At 38.8% G+C, this 20,927-nt stretch overlaps 1 protein-coding gene across 1 annotated transcript in view; it reads left to right on the top strand.

Moving 5' to 3' along the window:
- The window catches only part of LOC134821057 (uncharacterized), a 143,923-nt gene that overhangs the window by 6,826 nt on the left and 116,170 nt on the right, over positions 1–20,927 (top strand). The window contains exons 6-18 of the mRNA XM_063831726.1: positions 9,596–9,715; positions 10,024–10,175; positions 10,463–10,627; positions 10,853–11,135; positions 11,747–11,835; positions 12,597–12,738; positions 18,234–18,361; positions 18,655–18,736; positions 18,963–19,149; positions 19,308–19,402; positions 19,512–19,658; positions 20,267–20,472; positions 20,674–20,874. Coding sequence (XP_063687796.1) covers positions 9,596–9,715; positions 10,024–10,175; positions 10,463–10,627; positions 10,853–11,135; positions 11,747–11,835; positions 12,597–12,738; positions 18,234–18,361; positions 18,655–18,736; positions 18,963–19,149; positions 19,308–19,402; positions 19,512–19,658; positions 20,267–20,472; positions 20,674–20,874 — 1,997 coding nt within the window. The remainder of the gene's footprint in view (positions 1–9,595; positions 9,716–10,023; positions 10,176–10,462; positions 10,628–10,852; positions 11,136–11,746; positions 11,836–12,596; positions 12,739–18,233; positions 18,362–18,654; positions 18,737–18,962; positions 19,150–19,307; positions 19,403–19,511; positions 19,659–20,266; positions 20,473–20,673; positions 20,875–20,927) is intronic.

Below are 20,927 nucleotides of genomic sequence, written 5' to 3'. Positions count from 1 at the left end.
ACAAGCAGACACCGTCGTTACCATAAAAATGAACTGGACGTCTACTCAAAAGTCCATATTGTTGAGTGAACATACCGTCCACCTTATCACTGATTTGTTTCCAGGTCAAGTTCATAGTGATGTTAGTGGTATTGTAGTGAGCTTGAAGAACTTTGACATGTTTCTCTTTGTTGGGGAAGCCTATGAATATTTTGTAGATGGGGTCATAGTACATTCCTTGTACAAAATATTCCTCTAATGATGGTATCAATGGTGTAATAGCTATAGCTAGTGAAGCAGTGATAATACCTGTTACCAAGAAAGCAAGCTTGATGACGGAATTTCTGTTTACACGGCCTGGAATACTCATATTCTTGAAAGTCAGCCCATACATTCTGATGATACTTAAAGCTGTCATTGCGAAAAGGGACACTTGTGATCCAAATGTGCTGATGACCCCCAGTATCGAGCATGCTGTTCCGGTGTACCATTCGGCTTGATGTCTGCAAAACCAGTTCCCATATACAAAACTATTATAAACGGACAACAAAACCAAGTATAATCCGATAAATAGATCCCCTGATCCGATAAGACTGACTATTGCCTTGTTGGTTAACATATTTTCAGTCTCACTATCCTGTAGAGTTGTCAGCCCACGGAATACGGTGTACGAGTTGAAGATCAATGCTAGTACACCCATAACCCAGCATAATACCTGTAGTATCCAGTTCCCAAGTATTCTTTTCCCACAAGCGGTATTACATTCATCTGAGAGGTCGAAGCAATCATAGATGCCGTCACATCTCTGTGATAAGGAAATGAACTGATGATCGGTTGAGTTTAAAGTGTCTTCGCAGGTCATGTGATTTGAGCAGTTTGCCTCGTCACTCATGTCCCCGCAATCATCTATGAGGTCACACACTTGCTTGTATTCAATACATCTACTATTATTGCATTGGAAATAATCCTGGTGATATTGGCCTTGTTTTGATTTTGTGACAAACGTTAGAAAAGAGTTGTTAGCAAGCGTATAGATTCGGTTGGGATATTGTCCAGGACATGAATTGTACAACAATGCTCTGTCTTTATTTAAAGGACATCGAGAATCTAAACAAAGATGCATGCAACTGAGAAACAGATAATATTCACCAAACAGACAGCTGCAATTAACCTTAGAGGTCGGAACAATTAACATAATTGTTGTTCCGAATACATCAATCCAGGGTCGTATGAACTCGTTTACTTCACAGTTAGTCATACCACTCTTTAGCATGGAGTCATGGCAAACATTTCGCAATCCTCCATGATAAAGAGCGGTATTCTTGATCGTTGGTGAATCTCTAGCGATCCTACAAACCTCATTTTCTGCACCGTCACTGCACGTCTCAACTCCGTCACAGAGTTGTTCGAATTTAACGTATGGTTTATCACTTTTCAGACACAGATAGACGTTTTTGCAGATTTCACCATTTTGTTTAAAATGATAGGTTTCGTCAGTTTTCTTGCCGCAGAAATTCAAATCGGTCTCCTCAGGCTGTTCATCTAACCCGTCCATACAATCCACCACATCGTCCATTATCCAAGAAACTGGTATTCCGAACTTCATACTTATTTTAAAGCTAAACTTACGGACACATGGAAATGTATTCGTCATGTATTCGCATATGTCATGATGTTCGTCACTTCCATCAGTACAATCCCACACTCCGTCACACATTCTGTGTTTGTGTAGTCTGCAATCAGTTGAAGTAGACGGTGATATACAACTGTTTTGAATGTCATCGTCACATAACTTTACTGGTGAACTAACCTTTTCATCATAAGCATAACACAACATGTACCTAGAAACACTCGAGTTATACCCATCAATATCACAATACCCCCCTACTCGCTCTATATCAGAACAGTTAGTCTGATCTAAATAGTTCAGACAGTATGGATATGTTCCCCTCTTACTATCGAATATAGAGCACCTAGTATAGTCCAATATATGTACTGTTGTAATCTCGTTATTCACCACTTTACTGTAGTAGTGTATACACGAGTGTGGGGTAGTTTCAGTTACTTTACAGTCCTGTTCATCCTCTCCTTTATCACAGTAACTGTATCCGGTACATATCCGGTGTACAGGAACATACACCTTCCTCCCATTATATCTGTTAGTGCATTTAACTCCGTATTTATACCCGTTACAATCACTTTCATCTATACAAAAGTCAGAGTCACATTCATCATTGCATAGCTTTGCTGTTGAGCCGTCACTACTATGTGATATTGAACAATCATTATCTACACTACAGTTTTTAACACATCTGATATATTTTTCATTGCAAAACAAGCCTCCACACAGCACATCCGTGTTTGTTATTTTTGCTGGGTTATAATTCCCACATGCCTGATACACGTGGGGATCGTTCTTACACACTGAAGTTACCCTGCCAAACACATATTCAAAGTACACATCAGAGTGGGCACACTTAAAATAGTGTCGTTTCGTCACTTCATTGAAACACACATTTTTAAGAAACCCATTTGCTGTTGTTACTGTACAATTTTCTCCTGATTTTCTTAGTTCGCTCACTATACTGTAGTCTACACCGTAACACTGTAAAAACACATCTTCACTGTGACCACAATTTCCCGATAATCTAAACATGCTAAATGTACACGAACTCCATTCACCGCTGCTGCATGAAACGTCGTCCAGGGTAATATAATAATTTGACTGGATGTCCCACTTACTACCGGATGTCCAACTCATTTGACCAATGTATCCCATTTCACGACAAATAGCATCAGCTGAGTAATCAGTGAAATAATCGTCACAAACTGTTCCTCCATCGCTGATTAGTAACCCAAGAATGCCAGCTCCAATAGTCTCACCATGAGAGTCCACCAGACTAAAATCTGTGAGTTGGAATTTATTAAAAATAAGCAACCCTAGAAATTTGTAAGAAATTATTTCGAGATAATCATAAGTTTTCCCCGGGAGAGTGGGGATGAGTAATATTAGCAAATCTTAAAAGGAAAGGATATTTCAACCTGGACACTGCCGGTTATCTTTTATGCAAGGTCGACTTTCAGACACTTCCCCAACACAATCTGCACCACCATGTGCTGGAGCAGGGTTAGTACAAGTCCTTGTTCTGTTTTGAAAACCTCCACAAAACTCTGAACAGTCCGACCACTCTCCAAAATCAGAGAAGCCACCATCAAGTAAAACTGAAACATAATGTTAATCTTGTGATTTTCTTGCATGAAAAATTAATAGACTGTCATTTTATGGCACCTCCAATTTTTATTCATTTTGAACCGAATCAAAATTTGGACACATGTTCATAAGATCGACTCACCAATCCCTTCACACTGTAGAAACACGTCTTCGCTGTGACCACAATTGTCGTTGAATGTAAATGAACACGAACTCCATTCACCGCTGCTGCATGAAACGTCGTCCAGGGTAATATCATAGTTTGACTGGATGTCCCACTTACTACCGGATGTCCAGCTTATTTGACCAATATATCCCATTTGACGACAAATAGCATCAGCTGAGTAATCATTAAAACCATCGTCACAAACTGTCCCTCCATTGCTGATCAGTAACCCAAGAATTCCAGCGCCAACAGTATCACCATTAGAGTCCACCAGACTAAAATCTGGGATTTGAATTCGTTAAAAATAGCCAACTCTAAACATTTGATAAATAATTTACGCTGTTTTGAGAAATTTAATCGAGATAATCATAAGTTTTCCCCGGGAGAGTGGGGATGAATAATATTAGCAAATCTTAAAAGGAAAGGATATTTCAACCTGGACACTGCCGGTTATCTTTTATGCAAGGTCGACTTTCAGACACTTCCCCAACACAATCTGCACCACCATGAGCTGGTGCAGGGTAAGTACAAGTCCTTGTTCTTGTTTGAGAACCTCCACAAAACTCTGAACAGTCTGACCACTCTCCAAAATCAGTAAAGCCACCATCAAGTAAAACTGAATCACTATGTCAATTTTGTAACTTTCTTGAATAAAATTTAATAGACTGTCATTTTATGGTACCTTAAATTTTCTCATTATATTTGAACAAAATCGAAATTTGGACTCAAATTTAATTCATGATGTTGACTCACCAATTCCATCACGCTGTAAAAACACGTCTTCATAATGACGACAATCAATTTGTATGCAAGGTTGACTTTCAGACACTTCCCCAACACAATCTGCACCACCATGAGCTGGAGCAGGGTAAGTACAAGTCCTTGTTCTTGTTTGAGAACCTTCTCCACAAAAAACTGAACAGTCTGACCACTCTCCATAATCAGAGAAACCACCATCAACTAAACATGATACACAATGTCAATTTCGTAACTTTCTTGAATAAAAATTAATAGACTGTCATTTTATGGTACCTTAAATTTTCTCATTATATTTGAACAAAATCGAAATTTGGACACAAATTTAATTCATGATGTTGACTCACCAATTCCATCACACTGTAAAAACACGTCTTTCCAATGACTGTAATAACGATTATAATGAACATATGAAAATGTACACGAACTCCATTCACCGCTGCTGCATGAAACGTCGTCCAGGGTAATAAAATAATAAAACTGTATGTCCCACTTCCTACCGGATGTCCAACTCATTTGACCAATGTATCCCATTTCACGACAAATAGCATCAGCTGAGTAATCAGTGAAATAATCGTTACAAACTGTTCCTCCATCGCTGATTAGTAACCCAAGAATGCCAGCTCCAATAGTATCACCATGAGAGTCCACCAGACTAAAATCTGTGAGTTGAATTCATTAAAAATAAACAACCCTAGAAATTTGTGAGAAATTATTTCGAGATAATCATAAGTTTTCCCCGAGAGAGTGGGGATGAGTAATATTATTATTAGCAAATCTTAAAAGGAAAAGATATTTCAACCTGGACAATCAATTTGTATGCAAGGTTGACTTTCAGACACTTCCCCAACACAATCTGCACCACCATGAGCTGAAGCAGGGTAAGTACAAGTCCTTGTTCTTGTTTGAGAACCTTCTCCACAAAAAGCTGAACAGTCTGACCACTCTCCATAATCAGAGAAACCACCATCAACTAAACATGAATCACTATGTCAATTTTGTAACTTTCTTGAATAAAATTTAATAGACTGTCATTTTATGGTACCTTAAATTTTCTCATTATATTTGTATATTTGAACAAAATCGAAATTTGGACTCAAATTTAATTCATGATGTTGACTCACCAATTCCATCACACTGTAAAAACACATCTTCACTGTGACCACAATTTCCCGATAATCTAAATGTACACGAACTCCATTCGCCGCTGCTGCATGAAACGTCGTCCAGGGTAATATAATAATTTGACTGGATGCCCCACTTACTACCGGATGTCCAACTCATTTGACCAATGTATCCCATTTCACGACAAATAGCATCAGCTGAGTAATCAGTGAAATAATCGTTACAAACTGTTCCTCCATCGCTGATTAGTAACCCAAGAATGCCAGCTCCAATAGTCTCACCATGAGGGTCCACCAGACTAAAATCTGTGAGTTGAATTCATTAAAAATAAGCAACCCTAGAAATTTGTGAGAAATTATTTCGAGATAATCATAAGTTTTCCCCGGGAGAGTGGGGATGAGTAATATTATTATTAGCAATTAATTAATAAAAGGAAAATATATTTCAACCTGGACAGTCAATTTGTATGCAAGGTTGACTTTCAGACACTTCCCCAACACAATCTGCACCACCATGAGCTGAAGCAGGGTTAGTACAAGTCCTTGTTCTTGTTTGAGAACCTTCTCCACAAAAAGCTGAACAGTCTGACCACTCTCCAAAATCTGGGTTTTGGGCATTTGAAGGTGATTTGATCCTAATCTAAATCCTAATTGGGCCAAAATATGGGTGCGGCTGCACCGCGGGCACCGGTCGCGGTGGGCGGTTGGGGTCCGGAACCCCTTCAAAAGTTTTGTCAGGGGTCCTAGTTTGTTGGTCAGAATCAAGTTTCACAAAAATTTCAGGCTGGACACCCCCGTCTAGTATTTTCTCAATAAGCATTTATAAGGAATCAACAAAGCGTGTAATAGAACTGCAAAGCTCAGGAAACAATGAAGAATGGCCACTTTTTCTGTTAAATAATTACCCGGGCTACGTAAATCAACAAGATCAGGCACACAACTAATCAACTACCGAGAATTACCTGAGGAATAAGTAAAATTAGACGATTAGCACACTAGTCACTATCAACCATATGCCACATTTTTTCACTGCCCATTCACATTTCACTGTCATGATAGCGCTAGCAGGTGCCGATAAGACATGGGCTCATTTACTTTTATTTATTTTAACTATGGTTCAAATAAAGCACTATACAGAGAACTATACTATCGACGCTGCCCTGCCCACTATACTAATCGTTAATCACCAACACAAGTAGCTGTTAAAACAGTGCTTGTGATCATCTGTCAGTCTGTCGTATCAAATCAAATTATTTTTCACCATGTTTTTAATAAATCATGATATGCAAGTTTTAATTTTAAAGTCTTTGGTTTTTAAAAAAAATAAATAAAGGTTAAATTTTGAAAATTTTGGTATACCAGCCATGCAGCCTCAACACCATATTGCCAGATCCCAGTTCAGTTTCTAACGGAGTTTTATATTAACAGGAAACGATGTAACAGAGTCGATATATTTTAATGTTGCTATAGTGATACTATGGGGTGGCAAGTCCCCATGGCCATGCATCGTGGTCCGATAGTTTCAATTTTCATTGTGTCTTAATACATTACGTACTATGCATCAATCAACACTATTGCAACCATGCAGTTGCACCGGTCACATAAATTATTATGTGGCAGTAATTTGTCAACATTGGCACAATTATAACATCTCAACATGGTAAAAATATGTCTAATTCGTCACAAAACAAATTATAACTCTATTTGCTCCTTGTTGGCAAAATAACTAGTCTAATTCGTCACAAAACAAATTATAACTCTATTTGCTCCTTGTTGGCAAAATAACTAGTTTATTGACATAGGTATTATGATAAAGTAACATTATATTCTACAGAGGTATGATCTTCTTCAAAATAGGTGCAAGAAATGTAAATTTCGTCACACAAGTTATTGTAACGGCCACGGTTAGATACATTTTCTTTCACATCAAACTGTTCTTATTATAGTTTCAATTGATATATACAGGAAATATAGAAACCCATGCCAATTTTTAACACATTCAAATTTTTACTGTTGAGTGTTGGGGCAGGAAAAGTGAATTTTGTCACATTTTGTTAAGAAAGCAAAATTAACCTCAACATTGCAATGTTAAACTTGAGTTCCGATTAGCTGAATAATAACCTACCAATCATTTCTGGAAGAATATTGTATTCTAATCGAGGTATGGTTATTATTGTTTCAAAATTAAACTTATTAATGATTTCGTATCATGTTTGTGACAATTTTGACATTAACTGCCCTTAACAAGTGAACGAACTGTTTCGTCCTTTAAATATTTATATAGAGTGTTCCCGCCTTTCAAACCAAAATCAGGTATGATTATTATATATGAATTTTACTTGATAGAGTGCTTTTGTTGAAGTTTTTTTTTTCAGGCTCTAATGATGTAGTTTCACGAAGATTTCAAGCATAGCGTTCGCGTTGTGTGATTCTCTTGGCCTTCGTGTCGAAAAGCATTACAAAATCAAAAATTTGATTTCGGCAATTCACGGAAAATTTCAAATTCCATAATATAATGTGACAGAATTTACCTCATTTCCCAATAACCAAGTGCATATATTAGCTAACTGTTCAAAACAACATATTTTAGGGCTATGATCGGTAGAAAAACCATCAAATAATGAGTTGAAGGGGTTTTGAGGACACCTCACAGTAGTAAAGAGGTACCATATTCTGAGTGTAACAAATTTGTCGAAATATTTCTTTATAACCAGTAACCACTCGATCCGTGCCCTTTAACCGATGTTGTATCATAATTGTTAGATTGAAAATTATATGTATGTATTTTAGACTAAGGAATGCTATTTACTAATCGGGCAGCTATAGTTAACAAAGTCACAAAAATGTGACATTTTAACTATTATAGTGCCTAACAATGATAGATTTTCTTTCTGAGCAGTGCATATGGGAGTATGGGTCACGTGGCTAATGTTCAGAACTTCTGAAAATGCTAAATTAATAAATGCTAAAATTGAGCCACTATCGTCGAAAACGCTATTTAAAAAATTTGAACAATATCCTCTAACTTCAATAAACGTGTCCATATTATATACTAACAGCGTTCATATACTAATCGCGTTGTTGACAAAAACTTGTTTCACAAAAATTCTTATTCCTTGGCCAATTTTTTATTTTTTCATGCTGATTTGAAAGCATTTGACCCAGTCAAAAAAGTTTCAGTTCTATATCTTTTACGGTTTTTGCGGAACGTCGTCTTAGTGTTGATGCCGTGGTGTCAGTAAAATGGTACGGATATATATTATATATACATATCCGTATACCTATATATATCGTCTCGCTTTATATCCTAAGATATAGTAAGATGTAGTAAGAAACGATAAAAACTTTTTTTGTCACTTTAAATTTGTGCACGCTTTAGTCGCTGTCTTGGAAACAGTAAAGTAAAATATATTAAATACTCAATTTACAAAATCATACCTTGACTGGAGACTCCCCGAACTAGAAAGAACAGTAGTACGATCATAAGTTTAACGCGCATTTCCGTTCCACCTGATTTCTTGAGTCGTGATCTTTAGAATTAAGCTAATTCAAAATATATAATAAGTTAACGCATAAATTTCATCATCAATTCCAAAATCAATAATGTATGTATTGCAACAACAACAAAACATGCGTCTCCATGAAAACTAAAAAATCCATAAAAACTAAAAACACTGAAGCAAAGACAGTCAGGCAAACAAATAAAAGCCCAAGTCATTTTGAAAATCGTTCATTTAAAATTTTGGTCATTTACACGATTATGAACGTAGAATAATTTATGAGGTGTCAAATGGTATTAGGGTTTGCTTACGATCGTTAAAATGGATGAATTATTACGGTAGCAGTGACCCAGCAAACAGAAATTGCAGGCCAAATCGTTATCACTATCATCAGGCGAATTTAGCAGTTTGCAAATTTATTGAAAGGAAAATAAGTACTAGTGGTCGTTGTGAACAGAGTGAACACACCTCATTTAAATTCGTCACCCCAAAGTAAATACCCGCACTGGATTACTACCCCTGATCTAAACCTGGGTAACTGTAACGTCAGCGATTCTGACTGCCAATTTTGTCACATGAACATCTAGGCAGTGTTTGATTGGTCTAAACACGTTACCAAACACCAAAATCAGCTGCTGAGTAGGCTGAGATATTTCAGGAAGAATCTCTTGATTTTTGGCTCGTCTAAATCTTGGTGATCATTGTTCATATAATCGCTATATTTCTCTCCAAATTTTCACGTGAGTAGACCCAATTCTCCCAGCTAAGATTTAATTCCATTCCCAATCCTGAGTTGTTTCCAGAATGATATCTTATTCAACTTCCGCCCTATTTTTAGCCTTAATTTTCTTTATTTCAGCTGCTGTAACTATGAAGAGAATCCTACGAGTGGAACTCCCATAGAAACTGGTCCTATTTGCTCCTTCAATTATCTTGAGTGGAGAGACGATATTCAGGCTAAGTTTGGTCGATGCTTCGGGTAAGTTTTATGTTACCAGATTCACTAAATATTCTAATTGTAAACTTATAATGTTATCGGAAAAAATATTTTACCAGCGCCAATGTAAAATGTATACATTATATGATTTAGTAATATACCCTACTTACAAGTTAGCATTTTGCTAGGGCGATCATGGGAATGTAAATATAAATAAAGTTTCCTTGCCTGCAATGCAGTTGTGACATAAAATTGCGTGTACGTGATCACAGATAATAAATTTCTGGCGGCTCATGAATCATACTCCTCCATAATTTAAACAACAATAATTTTCAAAATCGTTCAATCAGGGCGGACCATTTGTTAAGGAGTGTAAAAGAGAAGGTGAATTGCTGTGAGGGTGATGTCGAGACCGTGGATTGCACTGTTGTTGACCAGTATGACGGAGACACTTTGACATGTCCTTGGGGATCTGTTGTAAATGGACTTGGTGTCAATTCAGGTGAGTTAGGATTAGTCCAACAGATATGTTTTGATCCAAATGGGCATTATATTCTAGTGAATTGTTTGAAACTGCCTTGTTTTATTGAAATGTTGCCTCTGGAGTCTGGGGAGCGGGTTAATCTAATTTGAACTTGCAGTTATCCATGAATTAAGCAGTCTATAAAATATTTCACCGACTTACAAACCACAGTTAAGTTATCAGAACGTTCAAAATCATATTAACCTCAACTCTATTTCGCCTAAAATACGACATTTTACCTAAAAAGCTAAAATTTGTATTTTCAGAGGAAGTAACGTATCTGGAGTGTTGCCTGACGAACTGTAGATACGGTAAATGCGTGGAGAGAGTGCGAGAGTGTGTTGATGGTGAGATTGTGCAAGATATCACCATGAACGGTGGAGAGCTCGTCATGAGGTGCTGTGCTATTCTTGAGATGCTCTCTGACCACGGTTTGTTTGATCATTTGTTAGTTTGGATAATATCTCGGTAGTGATTCACATCGTTTCATTAGCTAACATCGTCAAGCGTCAGTATTATTTAGACGCATGAATTTAACCATAATTCAGAATTCATGGTTCAAACTTAACGGCCAACTATTACTATGATATTTTATCAATTGCATGACGTTTAAAACACTTTTATATCAGAACTTTTATAAACAACATTTCCTACAGAGTTCCAGGAAAGAAGGAAAATACCAACACGCAGAACAAAACGGTCCACAGCCTCATCACGTGACCTATACAGCCTGCCCTCTCCTCCTACCATAGACCCGACATACCACCTCCGGAGGAGACGTGAAGCACCGACCCCAGACCCTGCTGATTGTCATTTGAGCCACTTCTCGGAGAAGTCGGAGAATGCTAACTATGCGGGCTGTGAGAGGAAGAACTCCGTTATGAGAAAGGCGGGCTTCAGTAACATTGAGTGTTGCAGTGCTAACTGTGAAACTAGCAGGTGAGTGTTGCAGTGCTAACTGTGAAACTAGCAGGTGAGTGTTGCAGTTCTAACTGTGAAACTAGCAGGTGGGTGTTGCAGTTCTAACTGTGAAACTAGCAGGTGAGTGTTGCAGTTCTAACTGTGAAACTAGCAGGTGAGTGTAGCAGTTCTAACTGTGAAACTAGCAGGTGAGTGTTGCAGTTCTAACTGTGAAACTAGCAGGTGAGTGTTGCAGTTCTAACTGTGAAACTAGCAGGTGAGTGTCGCAGTGCTAACTGGTGAAACTAGCAGGTGAGTGTTGTAGTTTTAACTGTGAAACTAGCAGGTGGGTGTTGCAGTTCTAACTGTGAAACTAGCAGGTGAGTGTTGTAGTTCTAACTGTGAAACTAGCAGGTGAGTGTTGTAGTTCTAACTGTGAAACAAGCAGGTGAGTGTTGCAGTTCTAACTGTGAAACTAGCAGGTGAGGGGTTATTTTTCTCTTCTTGGTTTGATCACTTTGATGGAATTTTTGATGTGCAAGTGCCTTGTGGATTTTTATTTGGTGAAGCACTGTTGAGATATTTCTGCGTAAAATAGTATCACAGTGGATACATTTTTGTGAGAAGTTTTACTATTAGTATGATGTCAGGTGTAACATTGTTGAAATGGACAGTAGGAGGACATTTAGCTGCCCCCCGGGAACTATCATAAACGCTATCGGCAAATCAACTGTAACAGGTACTAGAATGACTCTTACTATAATAATAAGCTAATTCATATTATTGAAATAATGTACTGATGATTATTATCCGCTGATTTCTAAATACAGTTTGAAACGCGAGAAACAAGATTGACTACTATACTTGCAGCAGCGACTAAAAAATACGACTATTACTGTCACATGTAAAACACCCGTCTTGTTGTCAGCTTCGGGTGAATAAACCCCAAACATTTCGGGGGGGGGGGGGGGGGGGGGGGGGATCATACACTTAGTACCGGACATGACGTTGGTGGGTGGGTCATTTTTTCTTCTAAAAACACAGTTAGTACATGGTACTAACTGGTGGGTCTACTGCCCATTTTCCAGAAAAACAGTTAGTACATGGTACTAAAGGGGGTGCAGGTGTCTAACCCCAAAATAACCCATTTTACCTCAAATTTCAATTTTGGGAATGGGTTTTGAGGTTTTTTAAAGTTTTTTTTTTATTTTTTAAATTTTTTAAAGTCTTCCTTTAAAGTTTAAATGAGTTTAAAAAAAAAAAAAGCAATTTCTGGGTGGGTATCTTATTCTATATACCAAAAAACAGTTAGTACCACGATTTTTCGACAGTTAGTACCGCAAAAGGCGGCAAAAGGGGGTGGGTGGGTCTAGTGAAAAATATCCAAAACTACACTTAGTCGACGTGATGTCCGACACTTGGTACCTGATCCCCCCCCCCCCCCCCCCCCCCCCCGAACATTTTACAAGTATAAGCTAACAATATGTTAACTTCACCCAGATAAGATAAACCTATTGTCGTGCTGTGATCTGGATTGTAGAATTGGAGAATGTACGACCCGTAGTGCGTACTGTAAGCCGGGGGAAGTTATCAGTAGTGTTAGGAAGGATGTGAACTGTGATAGACTCCCCTGTCCTTTCAGGTTAGTTCATACTCCAACACCCACCATGGCCATATGTTGTATGAAATTGATAAAGCAAATGTTTTGATTATTTTATAGAAGTATTTTATAAAGTACAATTAAGCCCACATATTATTGGAGCACTGTTCAATAACGAGCAGTCTCATTCGCCAACTTGTTATGAGTTCTAAAATAGGGGGGGGTCCACGTTAAAAAAGTTAAATTCTAAGATCGAGATTTTGGAATTTAACATTAATTACTTTAACTTTTTTAACTTTTTTAACATAAATTAAAAATCAGATTTTGGCTGACTAATCGGTTCAAATTTTAACATAATTACCCAAATTAAACTCAATTATGAGTGTTGACCTTTAGTACTAGTAGTACCTCGCTCTTGCAATTGTTTTCTGTAGTTGTAACTGATTTGATAACTCTACAAAAAAAAAACACCTTGTATCTATATATACACATAATTGTATAATTTACTAATATACTTCGACTTACTTCGACTTAGGGCGGCTTCAGCGTCCGAACAGAAATAGTCTTCTTCCAAATCTGTCTATCCAGCATGAGTTTGTTAATCTCTTTGCTGTCGTCAAGCCCCGTGTCCTTCCGAAGGATGTCAATGTATGTGAGATGTGGTCTTCCCCTTCGACGATGTCCTTGAAGGGGTTCCCAGAAGAGAAGTTGATGACTCAATAGTTCTTCATGTCTGGCTAAATGACCTGCGAGTCTCATCCTCCGTGCAGCTATCTTATCAGATGCTCTGATGAGGTGTCCATACACCTTGGCGTTAGTCAACTGAGTTGGCCGCAACACTATCTGTTATAAGAGCAAGGTCGTCAGCAAAGTCCGCATCAGTGACCTTGACTGCCAGATAGCGACGGCTTCTTCTAGGGTGTAGAGTAAACCCAAAGTCCCTACCCTCTAGGGACACCCTCATAATGTAGCCAATTACGATTATGAATAGGTAGGGCGCCAAAGTGTCTCCCTGCATCACTCCTGCTAGAATGAAGAATGCTTCACTCAGACCATCCTCGGTAATCACACGAGCAAATGTATCTGCATACATTCTTTGTATCAAGCCTACAATCTCCTTGGGAATTCCATATGCCAGGAGGATCTTCATGAGGAGTCCACGGTGTCCGCTGTCGAATGCCTTCTTGAAATCAATGAAGAGCATTACCGCGGTCAGATCTTTATCCCGGGCTCCCTCAAATACCCTTCTTAGGCCAAGAATATGACTAGTTGTTGACCTACTCTCTCTGAATCCGTTCTGATTGATCCTTAAGATGTCTTCCATGGCAGGTTTGATCCTGTTCAGTATCATCTTATTGAGAGTCTTACTCACTATAGATGTCAGTGCAATACCTCTATAGTTATCTACTTTGGTCAAATTCCCTTTCTTTGGAACATGCACGATGTTTAGGTGCTTCCATTGGTCAGGAACATCGCCATCAACTAGTGCTTTATTGCAGAAGTCAAGGATCAAATCATCAACATTCAACATCTACCCTCTTCAGTACTTAAGGGGCAACTCCATCCTCTCCAAATGCCTTACCTTCTTTAATCGATTTCGTAGCCTCCTCCAGTTCGGTCTTGGTGAACTTATCCACACTGATGTTTTGTGGTGGATGTACGACTGGTATGTCCACTTCTTCGTTTGGAACTACTGGAGGTTGTCCAAGTAGCTTGGTAACGTGGTCTTTCCAGGCTCTCAATCTATCCTCTCTACTACCTCCTTCTACAAGACCACATGGCTTCTTCTTTCTCCCACTGACCTCATTAACAAGATTCCAGCTCTCTTTGTTCTTGCATCTACCGGCTGCGTTTTCAGCTTTTCTTATTTTCTGTTTAAGCAGCTCTTCCTCCACAGTACGGTAGCATGCAGAGAGAGTGTCTTTCTCCTCGGCAACTGTCTGTCTGTTGTCTTCACAAGGATCCAGATGGTAGGTCTCCTTGGCAGCAAACAATTTGCTTCTGGCTTCCTCTACTCGTGGGTCGTTGGCAGGATCGTCATACCGCTTCTTAGGTTTATGCGGAAGATGCTTCCTATTTGCATACTTCACTGCTTCAATAAACTTTCCATACTTAGTGGTGACGTCACTAGTAGGACCTAGATCTAGTTGCTCCTCACTCAAGAGTGCACTATACCTATTTCTAACTTCAACTCCATACTTGATCTGTAACTCTTGATCAGTTTTGAGACGACTGAAGTCGTAACATGTGACCCGTGGTGGACTTATGCTCTTTCGTAGACTGAGCTTTACAGTTGAGAGTACTGCCCGATGGTCAGAGCCCAGGGAATTGAAAGAGTTGCATGGCTCGGTGTTCTTTATTGAGCTCATCCACTTCTTCCGTACCAGGACATAGTCAATCTGGCTCCTAGTTAGTACTCCATCTGAAGATCTGAGAGGTGAGTCCACTGCTTACCAGCACTCTTCTGAAAACGATGATTCGTCGCCTCTAACTCTCCCTCCAGCAGTGTATCCCTGAGCAGATGACCATTACGATTGGTCACTTGATGCCAGTACCATCCCGTATCTTCACCATTCAACTTGCTGAGGTGAGCATTAAGATCTCCTATTACAAGTATTAGATGATGAGAGGGGACCTCCCTTACTGCTGCTCTCAAGCAGTCGTGAAACTCTTCGGCTTCTTCGACAGTTGCGGATTCCGTTGGACTATACACAGAGATTATGGTTAATCTTGGGTTTCCGTCCAACGACACAAGCATGCAGCGCTTACTATAGGTCTTGATAAGACTAACTGCATTAAAGACTTGTTTAGTCAGCAGGAATCCCACTCCTCCTGTAGACGCTTGTGCTCTGTTTCTCCATGCTGAAGTTGTTATTAGGTGGACTCCCTTCTTGTGCCTCTCTATCTTGACTTCTTCATCATGCACAACTCGGTGTTCTTGTATTGCGAGGACAGATATCTGACTGCGCAAGAAAAGAATAACCATTTCAAGCCGTTTAGAAAACTCCCTCACAGTACGGATATTAAGAATCCCAATGATACTCTTCGTTGTACAACTAACTACTCCTCCACTATTTTTTTGTTTTTTGATGTTTTCTGTTGGCTTTCTAGGATTCATAAACACATCATCAGCTGCCCGTCCACTATGTGGGTTTAAGACAACCGAGTCATAACTGTACTGATCCTCGATAGGCCTGGTAGGGGCTTGAACCCTAGTGCTTTTGGTTGTAACCATATCTGTTTTTCAAAAGGCTAAGTGACCCAGTGAAGTCCCCTTCACTGTGACAAATGGTCACTAATCCCAATGCCACGCCACCGGAACATTGGGGAAAACCGCAGGAACATTTTACCAACTCGAACATGTAAACGTTAACCACATGAACATAACGTTTATCAGGCTGTATCACTAGCACTCAACTTTACTCTACTCGATCTTCACCTGCTCCATGCAGGACATTAAGCTTATGACCTAAAGCGTAAGGGAGTTAGAGCGTGAAACAGAAATTTCTGCTTTGACGAGGGCTAACTCTCCCTCTGACTACCGGTTACCCAATACCCTGGCACAGGGAGCTGTATCCTATCTAACAGAGCGTGGTCCAGTCTGACTGGGTCGTAGTAGAATAGGTTTGGAGGGTAACAGCCTACACCTCTTTAACTACTGTGCAATCCACAGTAAAGATTTATGAGTGTCCGAGCCCCTTGTGAGCCAAGAGTTTAGGAGTCAATGACGTTTTGTGATTGAGCTCCTCGGGACTCATTGTTTCCCGTCGCCCTTCCTGTATTTAGCCTGGACACAGCCCAGTTTCCAGTCTTCACCACGTGGAGGTAGCAGGGGAGGACTTGATGTGGAGTGGCTATCAACATGTTGACTGATGATTAACTGGAAGGGGGCACCACAGGGATACCCCTTTTCAAAGTTCTGACAACCTCACGGCAGCACAGGGTTTCTATCCAGCAGTGACACTTTGGGCCACCTAACCTTCACACAACCATTGGAAGACCAAATAATATAATCATCTTACTATATATAAAGCGAGACGATATATATGTATGTATATATCCGTGCCATTTTACTGACACCACGGCATCAACTTTAACGCAACTTTCCGCAAAAACCGTAAAAGATGTACAACTGAAACTTTTTTGACTGGGTCAAATGCTTTAATGGCCTTCAAATCAGCATGAAAAAATACAAAATTGGCCAAGGAATAATAATTTTAGTGCCCAAAATTTGGACTCCCAAGTGGTGTCAAAAACGCGAATTAAATAGGTAATAATTATTTTAGTCTCGAATTAAATAGGTAATAATTATTTTAGTCTCTCGAGTCTTGACACCACTTTAGGGTTAGACGGGTTCCTGCTAGTTCATATAATAGGAAAGAGCATGTCGGCCAACCACAAGTACACAGTAGTGGTCAATGGGTTGGAATTGCGGGACAGATTACAGGTAGTAGCGAATGCTATTGATGCCAAGTATAACGGGACGTCAGAAACTGGGAAGGAGTGGGCAGAGTATTTGGGGGATGAACATTACAGTCAGAATTCAGTCGGGACCCAAGGAAATGGCTCGCAGCCCGACCAATACTCATTAGGAGGGTGGCTGTCACGATATGGTCTGGAATGTTACACGGAACAATTGGAAGAGGCGGGATTTGGATCACCCAATAATTTCCAGTGCGTTCAGGAAAGTGACCTGGACAAGTTGGAAATATTTGACAAATGTCATCGGCTGACTATCCTGCATGCAGCCAAACGGATCCTTATTAGAGGAGTAGCTAATATCGTGAAGGGAGAATGTTAGAATCCACGAAAATAACATCCCCTGGCCCTCCTCGTCAGGAAACACAAATTGTATTGATACTTTTATAATGGACAATGGTACATAAATAAATTTATATATTTCTGAATAAGTTTCAATGTTCCATTTATTTAATATTATACAGCTAAATTAATATTATCCAGCTAATTTATTAAATTACTTTTGCAGATATTTTCATTTTATTCTCTCGATAATTGAAAGGTTTTATTTTACCCAGCTCGGTAGTTTTGAATTTCAATTGTTTTTAACATTTAATCAGTTTAATGATCAAATGTATCAATTATTTATCGGTTGTACCTATGTTATATTAGGACGCAATGAAACTACCGGACCACGATGTATGGGGACTTGCCACCCCATGGCAACATTAAAATATATCGACTCTGTTACATCGTTTCCTCAAATTATTTGTTATATAGTAGTGTTGAAAGTATTAAAACTGTATATATGACTGTTTTACTCTTGTCATGGGCATTCCTATATTCCTACATGTAATGACTAATGAACAAAAAAACCAACGCATGACCTAAAAGTAAACTAGTCTAGAATATTCACTCCATTGCAATTTCAACCCAAATTTGAATTTATGTTAAAAAAGTTAAACTTTCTAAGCCTGAATTTTGAAATTTAACATTAATTACTTTAACTTTTTTAACTTTTTTTAACGTGGACCCCCCCCTAAAATATACCCTTCTTGAACTCCTTACATCACTTCCAGAGTCGAGTGCTGTAAAACAATGGATAAATACTCGGTTGTCACTGGAAAGATCTTCACACCACCCAGACTCAGTGCCTCACCGGAGCTAGGAGTACCTGATGATAATGGTGGTCATGTTGAACATGACGGTGGGTTTTTTGTTAACTTTTATCTGTATTATCCGTAATATAAACACTTACAATGTTTTAAAATAATGATGCCTTATTTTTGAACTTTAGAAAGATGTTTCTTATGCCTTGGAAGTATAGATAATGATCGGAGTATGTCTATGTTGAGATGTACTTCATGCCTGAATGTAGATAATTTAAAAACAGGTTTGCATTGTTTGGGGAATGTTTTTTAACTCCCTCTCACTGAATCAACCCTAACACGAACAGTTCATTGAACAGTTGAACAGTGCGTTTATTTTCTAATCTGTCAGAGTCGGCTGCGTATAAGAAGTTCCTGATACCGACGGAAGACTGTCCGTACATCATGCGGGGAAGAGCGGTCACGTGCCCTGTGTAAGTGGAACAATTTTTCAGTTTACAATCCAACATTTTTAAAGCAAACTTGGGTTTTTTTTTCAGTGTAACGTACTCAAAACAGCTGGGATAATGTGATCATATTTGACACCATGCATTGATAAGACTTTAAAAAATAGTTATGTACTTCACCCCAAGTATATGCAGTAAGTATGAATTTAACATTTTATTATGTTTATTAAGTAATGCACATAAACTTGTACAGTAAGTACGAACTGGACGTAGTTCACACGATAGACGATGGAATGTTGGAGGGAAGGTGTTGCATCTCTTCTGATATCATCACTTGCATACCAACACTTTCCGGACCGTGTCAGGATGCTATCTGCAGTGTGGGCATGGCTGGAAGTGGACTCTTCAAACTGGGCTGTCTCTCTGTTGAAAATGATGAGGTGAAATTCAATTCTTGGCGATAAAGTTCTGTGTTTTGTCTTATTTTAAGGTAGTAAAGAAATTGTGAAGGGTTTAGAGTTTTGTTTCTTTCGTAAGGTTACGTGATCTTTATTATCTTTACTGGTCATGCCTGTTTTAAAAGATATCAATTTATCAGGTTGTAAAACCAAGAAAATGTGTGGAATTTGAAATGCGCGGAACTGATGTTGTGTCGTGTCCCACCAAGTTCTCAATGTCTGACATCGTATCGAGGTAAGCTTCAGAGGCTTTTAGAACCATAATTTAAATCGTTGTTATCCATTGAAAATCAAAATGACTTATACCCCTGAGATAATAACCAAATATATTTCCAATATTTCAGTTGTCCGGATGGGATTCACGAGAATTGCATCATACACGTAACCTGCTGTGTAGAAGAGCTGCCAGTTCATTTCGACATAAAGCGCCATGTTCCTGCCTCTGTCTACGAAGTAGAATTGTTCGATTCGGTCGTCATCGACTGTGGAATGTGCGTATTTTGGAATAATAAACCTTTATTTGAATAGTTTAATGAAACAACTTAAATTATAACACATATAAATCAAATTTTGTGCTTCGCGGTTCGCCTGGTTTGAATGTTATATCTGGCTCAAAGACCTAACGTTGACGTTTCAGCGCGGCTTTATTTTCTTTGAAATTGCATGTATTTTTGTAACGCGCCTAAACAAAATTGCTGTAAAAACTAAATCTGTCCCATCCAGTATAACAGAAAGTATGCTAAGTTATGTTTGACGGTGGGAAAATGATTTTTTGGTCATATATGACTTTCATGACTCAGTCATATAATAGATTATGACTTTATGATATACATTATACAAAGTATCAAGAAGTGCCAATACATTTTACATTTTGAATATTTCAAAATCAGCTGTACCACAAACAATCGACTAATGTTAAGACTCCTGTTTTCAATCTACAGACTTGGTGGTTGGTATTGGACATAAACAATAAAGTCAAGGGAATAAAATTTGACAAAGATTCATTTACTAACACTTAACAGGCTCTTGGCAGCTTATTCTAACATTATACCTAAAGTAAGTTATCCAGTACTCATATTTGCTTTTCCTACAAACTCAGGTATGGCCAAGCACTGATCTCCAAAATAGCTATGGGACGGATCCCCGAAGGAGTCTGTGGTCCCTCTCCTTCTAGCAAGTGCTATCTTCAGCAGTCGTTCGTAACCTCGGATTCCGCTACATGCGACGTTGGATACGCTCTCAAGTCAATAAGTTTTACACCCGATGGTTTAGTTGCTAGCCCTTTCTCCTGCTGCAGCATCGGCGGTAAGAACCTTCCGTTAGCTATCTGTGCTGTATAGTGTATATCCTCAGGATACCTATTTTGAACGTACACAGTACCAATTCATAAGATCAGCCATGCATTTAACATTCATTTGTATTTTTATAAAAAGTTATACTTGAAATCAGAACATGAAAGGTCCTTCTTAAAGTTCATCACAACCACCCATCACCAATTTACACCAGGTAACGATCCTAGTGAAACAACAGCATCAAACTCGATGAACAACATAGACTGCGAGCACGGCTTCATCAACTCCATTAAAGTAGATACAACTAAATCCGACTCAAATCTCACTGCAATGTGTATCTACTCGCAGAGGAGTGTTGAATCGAGTGTCTGGAGTGTATCAGGAGTGTCGGAAGCAGGAGTGCTGGGAGCAACTCGTGAGTTTATATTACAGTTAACTATCAGTAATCCCCTCAATAGATTTGTCACA

This window comes from Bolinopsis microptera, chromosome 9, assembly GCF_026151205.1.
Source record: "Bolinopsis microptera isolate Bmic1 chromosome 9, MBARI_Bmic_1.0, whole genome shotgun sequence".
Classification (NCBI taxonomy): Eukaryota; Metazoa; Ctenophora; class Tentaculata; order Lobata; family Bolinopsidae; genus Bolinopsis; species Bolinopsis microptera.
The sequence above is the reverse complement of the archived record's forward strand: the minus strand, read 5'-3'. Positions and strand labels throughout refer to the sequence as shown.